This window comes from Salvelinus sp. IW2-2015, linkage group LG30, assembly GCF_002910315.2.
Source record: "Salvelinus sp. IW2-2015 linkage group LG30, ASM291031v2, whole genome shotgun sequence".
Lineage (NCBI taxonomy): Eukaryota > Metazoa > Chordata > Actinopteri > Salmoniformes > Salmonidae > Salvelinus > Salvelinus sp. IW2-2015.
In genome coordinates, this window is record NC_036869.1 from 19,438,075 (window position 1) to 19,449,152 (window position 11,078).

Below are 11,078 nucleotides of genomic sequence, written 5' to 3' on the forward strand. Positions count from 1 at the left end.
AGAAAATAATACAGTAACATGCATAGCGCATGTTACATACATACATATGTTACACAACAAATTAATTCAGTGTAGACTCCTTCGATATTAGTCTAATTGACATTATTAGAAGTACTTATTATACATTTTAAGTGGCGATATAACTTTTGTATTGCAATAATGGACAATTGTACACTAAGTATATCAAACATTAGGAACACCCTCCTAATATTGAGTTGCACCAGCTTTTGCCTTCAGAACAGCCTCAATTAATTGGGGCATGAACACGTAAGAATTCCACAGGGATCTTGGCCCATATTGCCTCCAATGCTTCGCACAGTTGTGTCAAGTTGTCTTGATGTCCTTTGGGTGGTGGACAATTCTTGACACACACAGGAAACTGCTGAACATGGAAAACCCAGCAGCGTTGCAGTTCTTTACACAAAGCGGTGCACCTGGCACCTACTACCATACCCTGTTCAAAGGCACTTAAATCTTCTGTCTTGCCCATTCACCCTCTGGAGTGGCACACATACACAATCCATGTCTCAATTGTCTCAAGGCTTTAAAAAAATATTCTATACCCCGTCTCCTCCCATTCATCTACACTGATTGAAGTGGATTTAACAAGTGACATCGAGAAAAGATCAGAGCTTTAACCTGGATTCACCTGGTCAGTCTATGTCATGGAAAAAGCAGGTGTTCATAATGTTTTTGTACCACTCAGAGTACACTGCAGTTGAAGTGCAGCAACGATGCAGAGACTTTTAAGGGGCGATTATGGTGAAAAGTACAACAATAGCACTTACTGAGACGTGCTCTCGCCTTGAGGTGCCGTTGCTGCACCTCTAGATTATTACGTCTGCCTTGCATTATTACACAAAGACTGTCTGCCTGAATAACAAGTCTGTCAGATTATTGCATCAGAAAGTGAGGACCATAGACATTGAATAATAACAGGCTACATCCACATCCATCTCAAGGGAGAAAACATTACTTATAAGGCAAAATGTGAATGCAGTAGATCCTACATATGGACTCGAGCACCAAACCAACAAACTATAAATCAGTTTAAACATAAATATATTCAATATTCTGAGGAAATAATGTAATATTTTAAAAGGTATTTTCTATCAGTAACCCATATGAAACAAAATCCCATTCCTGCTCTTACAATATGTTATAGATCAGTGGTTCTCAAACTTTTTATAGTCCCGTACCCCTTCAAACATTCGACCTCCAGCTGTGTACCCCCTCTAGCACCAGGGTCAGCGCACTCTCAAATGTTGTTTTTTGCCATCATTGTAAGCCTGCCACACACATACTATACATTTATTAAACATAAGAATGAGTGTGAGTTTTTGTCACAACCCGGCTCGTGGGAAGTGACAAAGAGCTCTTATAGGACCAGGGCACAAATAATAATATAATAATAATCAATAATTTTGCTCTTTATTTAGCCATCTTACATATAAAACCTTATTTGTTCATCAAAAATTGCAAATAACTCACCACAGGTTAATAAGAAGGGTGTGCTTGAAAGGATGCACATAACTCTGCAATGTTGGGTTGTATTGGAGAGTCTCAGTCTTAAATCATTTTCCACATACAGTCTGTGCCTGTATTTAGTTGTCATGCTAATGAGGGCCGAGAATCCACTCTCACATAGGTATGTGGCATCAGTGTCTTAACAGTGTGATTTGCCAAGGCAAGAAACTCTGAGCGCAGCCCTATCCAGAAATCTGTCAGTGGCTTCTGATTAAATTAAATTTTCACAGAACCGCTTGTTGCAATTTCGATGAGGCTCTCTTGTTCAAATATCGGTAAGTGGACTGGAGGCAGGGCATGAAAGGGATAACGAATCCAGTTGTTTGTGTCGTCCGTTTTGGGAAAGTACCTGCGTAATTGTGCACCCAGTTCACTCAGGTGCTTCGCTATATCACATTTGACACTGTCCGTAAGCTTGAGTTCATTTGCACACAAAAAATCATACAATGATGGAAAGACCTGTGTGTTGTCCTTGTTAATGCAGACAGAGAAGAGCTCCAACTTCTTAATCATAGCCTTAATTTTGTCCCGCACATTGAATATAGTTGCGGAGAGTCCCCGTAATCCTAGATTCAGATCATTCAGGTGATTAAAAACATCACCCAGATAGGCCAGTCGTGTGAGAAACTCGTCATTATGCAAGCGGTCAGACAAGTGAAAATTATGGTCAGTAAAGAACTTTAAGCTCGTCTCTCAGTTTTAAAAAAACGTGTCAATACTTTGATAACCAGCGCACTTCTGTATGTTGTAAAAGCGTTAAATGGTCGCTGCCCATATCATTGCATAATGCAGAAAATATAGAAGAGTTCAGGGGCCTTGCTTTAACAAAGTTAACCATTTTCACTGTAGTGTCCAAAACGTCTTTCAAGCTGTCAGGCATTCCCTTGGCAGCAAGAGCCTCTCGGTGGATGCTGCAGTGTACCCAAGTGGCGTCGGGAGCAACTGCTTGCACGCGCATTACCACTCCACTATGTCTTGATGAAGGCATTGTCTGTATTGTTTTTTTAGCCTTTTCCCCCAGCATTGTCCCAGCCATATCCACAGCAGCAGGAAGAATTAAGTCCTCCCCAATAGTATGGGGCTTGCCTGTCCTAGCCACTTGGTAGCCCACCATATAAGACGCTTCTAGCCCCTTCTTATTAATGGTATCTGTTGCTTTTCTACATGTCTTACTACTCGAAAGTCATCTTTATTCTCACTCCAAAAACTCCAGTTGTTAATTTTTCAAATTGTCATGTTTTGTTTCTAAATGTCTGCGCAAGAGTGAAGGTTTCCCGCGAGAGAGTAACGGTTAATGTGATTGGATGTTAATTATTTGACTAGGCTACCTGTATTTGACAGTGTTGTTATTTCGCTCTACACTAGATGTTTTTATTTTATTTTTGGCAGTGAAACGAGGCTACTCAGGTGAAGAAAAAAAACTCACCCAAATGTATAGCCCCGTTGGAAAATATAAATGTACTGTTTGAAAATGTGAATAAAAAAAAAAAWATATATATATATTTTTTAAACGTGAATCACATTTTTATTTGGAGTACCCATGATGGCATTGCGCGTACCCCGTACCCCAGTTTGGGAATACCTGTTATAAACGATCCAACTAATCATTTTTAACTTCAACTCGGTGGGTAATAACTGATCTCCTCACAGTGAGGGGTGATGGTAGAAAGACACTCTGGCACAAAATGGCTGTCAACCAACCTCCATTAAGGTGTTTAATAGTAGCCCCAGCCATCTCATAACAATGCACTGTACTGTAAGTGCTCCAAGATCTGTTGAGCAGCTCCATCTCAATTAAATGTGTTATGGCATTAATGAGCTTCCATATAAGTCGGTATGTGTGTATGAGTGTGCATAGTCCCGGGCTGGTACATAGTAAAAACACATTTCAGTCAGCACTTTGGACCTCCGTTTCAATTTACCACATTTCTATTCTTATTGTTGTTGCATTGTCGAGAGGTGAACCTGCAAGTAAGCATTTCATTGTAATGTGTACACCACACGTACGTGGTCCTGTGCATATGACAAATGACTTGTAAAAGAATTGAACTGGACGCGAACCATTTTCACGTGGTGCATCTGTGCGTGTGAATGAGAACACCTATCTATAATACCTCCACTAAGGTGTCACTTGCTGTGATAAAACATTGTACTTTTCTAAGGACAATCTGTTCCGCACAACATGTCCTCGTGGAGATATGTGAACAGATAACTTTCTCGCTCCGTGCTTTCCCAATCATCCCACCCGCATCCGCTCCTCTGACGCCGACACAAAGACAAATCGAAACGGACGGAACAGGTTTTAATATGAAAATTATTTTTATTCTGTTCTGCTTGCAGTACAGCACAGTATCGTCTTTCCAGTGGTGCGGCAGCCCAACGTGACCACTGTGTTCTGCTCCAGTATGGCACATTGATTCTCACACAGTGACACAGTGCAAGTCCGTCTGGACACAGTGTGGCGTAAAGACCGCGCAGGGTTAGCGAATAGAGACAGCGCCGGACGGGGCGCTGCAGTGGGGATTATTATGGAGGAACACAGTGTGTTTTTGTTTAGTTCGGCACGACAGATCCATCTTTGCAGAGTGAAAGCACACACCACAGTCCTGGTATGGCTCACTATGGATAGTATACTTCTGCATGATGCAAAAAAGCCTTTTGATGCCCGCTAGGCTATATTGTGTGTAAAGAAGTCACTGTACACATCAACACATTGGTCCAGTTGGAATCCAGGCCCCAGTATCTCACCAGACGGTCATGTTGTTGGACAGGCTATGCCCTGGTAAAATACCTTATAATCCAATAGTTATTAATAATGTCTTACAGCCAAGGCCCATACTCACACTACTACAGTGACACGGTCGTCAGACACACACCTCAGTCACATCGCAAATATCATTGTTAACTAATCGTGGTTGATGGTCAGTAAGAACATAGTTAAGTACTGGTCTCTGATTTCACTGGGTTTTGAGGACAGACAAAAATACAGCTTCCTAGATAACACTATCAATTTAGTAGACAAACTTAACGTATAATATCTTACCTTTGAAATATATTATATATAGATATGCTATTATTGAGATGAAATAAATATTCACCGATACTTTATAATTTAAAAAAAGAACAGTTTACAATTGCAGACACTCATCAACACAACAAATAGACATAAGGGGCAGATATTTCGGTTCATTTGTGGTACAAATACCTTGGCAGGTAATATTTCGCCCACGGTTAGCCTCGTCATTGGATTCTTGTAAGCTGTTGATTGTAACAAGCAAAGCACGGCTTCCACATTGTGTTCCTATAGCTCTTGGGTTAGCCAGGTTTTAAGAATGAAAAAACTAAACTATTCGCAACAGCGAGCACTCCCAGTTGTGGGTGAATTTTTCCTTCATATCTTATCTCATGGCACTGGAATGAGAAACAATAACCTCACATCAAGATGCTGAACAATAATTGATCTACTGCTACCCAACTCCACAAATATATATATGTGATATACATCTAGATATTCAAAGAAATGCAGACAAAACTTTACACGACACAATTTTGTGTTAACTCTTTTTCTTCGGCTGAAGTATGGCTCAGATGCAGTCGCGGACAGACGAATGAACTGAACGGACTATATGGAGAAGATGGAAACTAGCCTTGTGGGTTACTGACAACATGCACAAAAAAGTCGGAACAGTATTCACTCTCCGCTACTCAACTTCCTGTTGCTTATGCTAATGCTAAAGGTGGGTGGATAACGGGCTGATTTGAAAGTACATCGGACTATGCAGGTATTAGCTTTGCAGTCAAATTGCCATAAATAAGCTAGCTCTTGATTACAGGTTTACAAACGCATCTCTGGTAGCATCTTTTAGGCACCTATCATGTTGACATCATTACTGGGACACAGAGAATTCATTCTGGCCATCTGTGCGGCCACATGTCCGACAATTCCATCTAGCATTTACCCAATGGTTTTCCACATAGTGCCCCCCCCAAAATGCTACAATCTTAAAGTGTCTTCATAGTTGCAGCAGACTAGGTCAAGGCTACATTCTGTCTTATGGGGGGAAAGGCTGCCAATGACGTTAGGTAGTTGAAAAACGTTTCGCGTGTACCCAGTATAGTACAGCACAGTGCTTACATTTTGTCATAATTAATACATTTGTCTCATATTATAATAACACATATAGTAAACTAACCTTTTTAAAATATAAAATGCATGAACTGTTGGTGTGCAGGTAATGTATTGCTCAAGAGGGACATGAATGGGGGAGTACCTGTGGTATAAATGAAACAGCATTGTATGTAAGCTCCACTGAAGTTTGGCACAGTATAAGGTCAGTCACAGTCGACTTACCCTGTTGTCAAGAATACAAACACAGTAAAACACAGACACACAGAATATNAAGGCTGCCAATGACGTTAGGTAGTTGAAAAACGTTTCGCGTGTACCCAGTATAGTACAGCACAGTGCTTACATTTTGTCATAATTAATACATTTGTCTCATATTATAATAACACATATAGTAAACTAACCTTTTTAAAATATAAAATGCATGAACTGTTGGTGTGCAGGTAATGTATTGCTCAAGAGGGTCATGAATGGGGGAGTACCTGTGGTATCAATGAAACAGCATTGTATGTAAGCTCCGCTGAAGTTTGGCACAGTATAAGATCAGTCACAGTCGACTTACCCTGTTGTCAAGAATACAAACACGGTAAAACACAGACACAGAACATCAAATATGAGTTTGAGAGGGTGAATGGGGAAAACCGAGAGAGCTAGCTACTATTCTATTCTCCCTAAACGTGAAACATAGAACGTACACAACTATGACCCTCAGATTTCACAGGCCTGTGAGGTGTAAACCGTTCGGTAAAGGAACGTTGGAGGTTAATGTTTCAGGGATGTGAGTCAAATGTTCCTGCATTGGAGCCCTCAGTAGGGAGGTCTATGAATGAGTACCTGAGCCCTCAAGAGCAAATATAAATTTGACAATAATAACCACTTCACTTCAAGACCCAAAGACACGGCCGTGTCAGGAGGACGACCCCCATTTCGGAGATCCCACTTCTGACACCAATTTCAGTTTACCAACAACACATGTAGTCGTACAGATACTCTGACCAGAATGAAGAGAGCCCCAGTAAACATGACATTGCTGTGCACTCCCTCTGACTGGACAATGGGGGTTGTGCAAGAGTTACAGGGGGCTGAGATACAAAACTGCGGTTGCCAAACAGTCATGACCCAAGGTTGTCTGAATAGGTCGGTGTTTCCTACCCAGGTAGGTGTCTATGATTCGCCTCACACCTCGCTCTCCACACTGGAGAAGTGTGCGGACCCCCTCCGTGAGCAGAGGCTCTTGGCCTTGAGGGGCAGGTGAGGTGACTGTAACCTTTGGGGCTGGGGCACTGAGCGCAGTCTCTGGTACAGGAGTTTGGCACTAGCAGAAGCCATAGAAGACGGCTGGGGGGCGCCTGGGGTGGAGGATACTACAGAGGGAGATGAGACCGAAGAGGACGAGGTGGGAAGAGGGACGTGGATGGGATGGGATGCAGAAGGAGGGGCAGGAAGGGCTGGGAGTGTTGGTGGAGGGAGGGAGGGGATGAGGGCTTGCGATGTAGAGGACTGCCGAATGCGGTCCGTCCGCTGTGTTCGCTGGATGCTGAGGTTGGACTGGCTTCCCGATTTGGGTTGATTCTGGGTCCGGTCGGGTTTGAAGGAATGCCGTTTGGAATTGGCGCTGCTCCCGAAACGTTGACAGTGTAGAAATAGCTCCTCCTGGCTACGAGAGCTCACCTTGGCCCATTTAGAGTGAGCGTGTTGATGCTCGAGGGCAGATTGGCAGTTGCAAGCCACATCACCTCGCCCTTTGTCCTTGTCCTTCCGTTTCTCTTTCTTCTCCTCCTTCACGGGAAGCTTGTCCACGGACCAGTATCTTCGAGGAGCTGGTGGTGTCAATGGAGGTGGAGGCCACTGTGTACCACCTATCCTCCTTGAACCCCAGGCTTCACCTGATCCCCAGCCACCTTCCCCTGCTCCCCCTGCTCCGCCCCATCCCTCCCCACGGCCCAATAACGAGCCATCCCTACTGTTTATGCTGCCGGCTTTTTCTCTGGCGGGATAAGTGCCGAAAAACCAACCTCCCCCTCCTATKCCCCCAACCGCYCTACCCTCATGACCMTCCCAGTACCTTTCGAACTTTCCRAATTCTCCCGAGGAGCCGTCGTCGTCKGAGTAGATGCCCACCAYCTTATCRCKTTCCCTTTCGGACTCTGATGCGGTCCTTCGTCTTCTCTTGTGTCTCTTCTCTTGCTCCACTTTTCTCCGTTCCTCCTCGGAATCTTCATCATCATCTTCGGAATCCCACTCATGAAACGACARACCTTCTTTGSAGTGAACCTCCACTYTYTCGTTCCTGCCCAACAGGGGGCGCKTCTCCCCTTCTTTCCCTAGGGCCTCTCTATCTGAACCCTTACTCCTGCGCCTGGAYGAGARRGGGATCAGTGGYAGAAATGCAGATGAAGGARTCTCTGASGATGGGTTTCCYGCTCCCCAGAATTTGACAGMGGTTGAGGGTTTWCTGGRGCTCTGGTACTGCTTGCTGGAACTGGAAGGCCTAYCTGCATGCCTGTGGCGAGAGTRAGGACTTCTGTKYCTTTCCTTGCCTCTAGTGTCSTCTCCATCATCTMTTTCCTTRTCCTCKCTMTCTCTCCTSTCTTCATCCCTTGGAATATCCCATCCGTAACTTCTGATAGAACCTTCACTCTTTTTCCTCATAGAGTCACGCCTCAGAGCCGGGTAGGAGGAGTAGGCCTCTTGCGTTATCGCTTTGAGCTGCCCTCTCTGTTCACCACCTCCCTCCTCGTGCTCTGATCGCTTGCCCCGATCTCTTCTCTTCACCTTCTCCTCTTTCTTCTTCTTCTTCTTCACTTTATGCCGCTTGCGCTCCCGCTCTCTCTCCTTCTCCTCTCTCTTTTTTTTCTTCCGGCCTTTCTTCCTTCTCTTTCTCTCCCTTTCTCTGTCTTTGTGATGCCGTTTCTCCTCCTTCCCCTCGGCCCTGGTTCCTGTTCCTCTAAGTCTTTCTCTCTCACCCCAGGAGGTCCACCACTCCTGCAGCTGGGCTAGCTGGCTCCCAGCCCTCTCTCTCTCATACTGTAGACGAGGCTTGCGGGGTGGTACAGGCGGAGGGGGTGGACTGCAAGGCAGTGAGCGAGAGGACATGCGTCGGGATTTGCCCTTTCTCCGTCCTAGCAGGAGGCTAGACTCCTCTATCAGCTCATCAGAGTCATAAACGTCCTCGACATCCCTACTGCCAGCCCTGTACTTAAAACTCTGGGACGATGTGTATGTGATGGTGGAGGATGAGGGTGAGTTGGACCGTGAGAGGGAGACGGAGGATGAGGACGAGGATGAACTKGATGAGGTGGAGGAGCAGGAGCTSGAGGTGTAGAGGRCGGARTGAGARGGAGTGGTAGGRGTAGTGWGGGCAGGGGACGMGACAGGGACAGGCAAWGGGAGTGGGGGAGGGCRACGGCYTCGCCTGCCACCTCCATCCCTTGCKCCGTACCGCCCTCCCCCTCTTCTCCCCARGGGGAGGATGTTCTCATACAGAGGCCCCCCGGAGCCCTTTCTTTTMGGGAGGCTGCCTCTTCTCCAAAATRGCGGYSGATGTGGGGATGAGGGGAGCGGTAGAGGGGGCTTGGACATKAAGTGCCMAGGGGGCGGTCCTTTAGAAGGTAGYCKWGGCATTCCTGAGGACTTTGTYCCCCTCTGGTTMRTTTTGGGGGTTTGAGAGCCACCTGTTTGTGGGTCAGCATTTGCCCCTAAGCCCTCTGGATCGATCGGGCCATAGTATCGYTTGTATTCATCCAGRCYMCCGTCCCCTCCACYGGCTCCCCCAGCCCAATGAGGGGGCAAGCCCTGTTGAAACTGTGCCATGTCTGGGATCCCACCGCTGCCACCAATMGGYTTGTCCGTGCTGGGCTTGGGRCGGTTCCAGCGGTCTACCACAGCCAATCTGCGGTCATGACGAGGCAGAAACGTGGAGCACGGCATAGGACCCTCCATAAGGGGACTGTTTGATGGCCCAATGGCCATTGCAGAGTGCCCAGTAGTCGGAGGAGATGCAGCAGGAAGCATGCTGTATGCTTGCTGTTGCTGCTGCTGCTGCTGATGCATCTGCTGCTGCTGCACCATAGCAAGGGTAGTGTTACAGGTTACAGCCGCTGAGATGTGGGATTGGGGTGGAGGCGGCATTGTGGGAACACTATGATATAGGGGAAGTGTGTTTTTTAGGCCTCCAGAGATGGTTTCATCTTTAAACTTGCAGCAACTGTACATACCCTGGGTAGAGAGAGAAGGGAAAGCGAATTAGGATACAGCTAGCACACTACACATCCCAGTATCCCTTGATGAGAATATTGATACTTATGAAAGTCGCTGAAAAACATGTGAGTTTAGTAAGTCTCGTAAAACTAGGTCACATATGTACATATGTTGTGGCAGAAATGTAGCAGAAATGTGTCCCTATAGAAGACTGAATACACTTACCTCAGTGTCTGCATTTAAGGTACACTCAGGCTTCAGTTCAATTCATCTTTTTAAACTACCACCTAGTGTGCTGTGTACTCTGGAGCTCCCGCTGCACTGCTCAAACACTAAGTCACAACTGACTCTTTAAAAAAAGAACAAGCACTTTGTGACATCTGCTGATGTAGAAACGGCTTTATAAATACATTTGATTGATTGATTGAATAATCTGTCCTTTCTCTCCCCTCCAGCGTAAAATGTGACGTGCCATGAATATGGCGGATGCTGCTCTAAGCAATATCTCTACTCTGTACTCTGGGAGAGGTGGAAACTGACCACAACATACTAATGAGGGTGGAAGAGGAACTTGTGACAGGTCTAATACAGGTCTAATACTAAGTAATTTACTGCTTTAAAAGACTGATAGGCAACAATTATCGATTAAGTGCGTTGAATGGCGAGGCCATGTAAATCATAACAGATTTATCACCTTTACTTGAAGGTGATTCATTCAATAACAATAGGTCTTAATGGAAAAGGAGAGTCATCGCACTAATCTGATGGACACAAATCTGATGGACATGAATCAACATAGTCCATTGAGCACATGAATCAACATTTTGTGAAAGTCACGGTCGGACATATCCCGGAACACCAACGTAGAACGCACTAGTACGAAAACACTTGACGTTACACAATGTAATCTGAAATCTGGGAGAAAATTTGGCTCAATTTTGACTAGGTCACCTGAAAACGAGGTCACCGTGTACGTGAACATTTTGATACAAGGACCTACCTTCTGAATAGTACTGCCTAAACAGCCTGTGATGTATTGATGCACCAAGTCCTTTCCCTTCCGCCACCGCCAGGAGGCATCACTACCACCACTACCACCACCAGGGGTATCACTACCACCACTAGCACTACTACCACCACCAGGAGGCATCACTACTACCACTACCATCACCACTACCACCACCAGGGGTATCACTACCACCACTACTACCACCACCACCAGGAG

At 45.3% G+C, this 11,078-nt stretch overlaps 1 protein-coding gene across 1 annotated transcript in view; it reads right to left on the minus strand.

Moving 5' to 3' along the window:
- Positions 1-5,933: 5,933 nt before the first annotated feature.
- The window catches only part of LOC111954854 (glutamate receptor ionotropic, NMDA 2D-like), a 39,458-nt gene continuing 34,313 nt past the window's right edge, over positions 5,934-11,078 (minus strand). The window contains 1 exon segment of the mRNA XM_070436144.1: positions 5,934-9,871. Coding sequence (XP_070292245.1) covers positions 6,830-9,871 — 3,042 coding nt within the window. The 3' untranslated portion in view covers positions 5,934-6,829.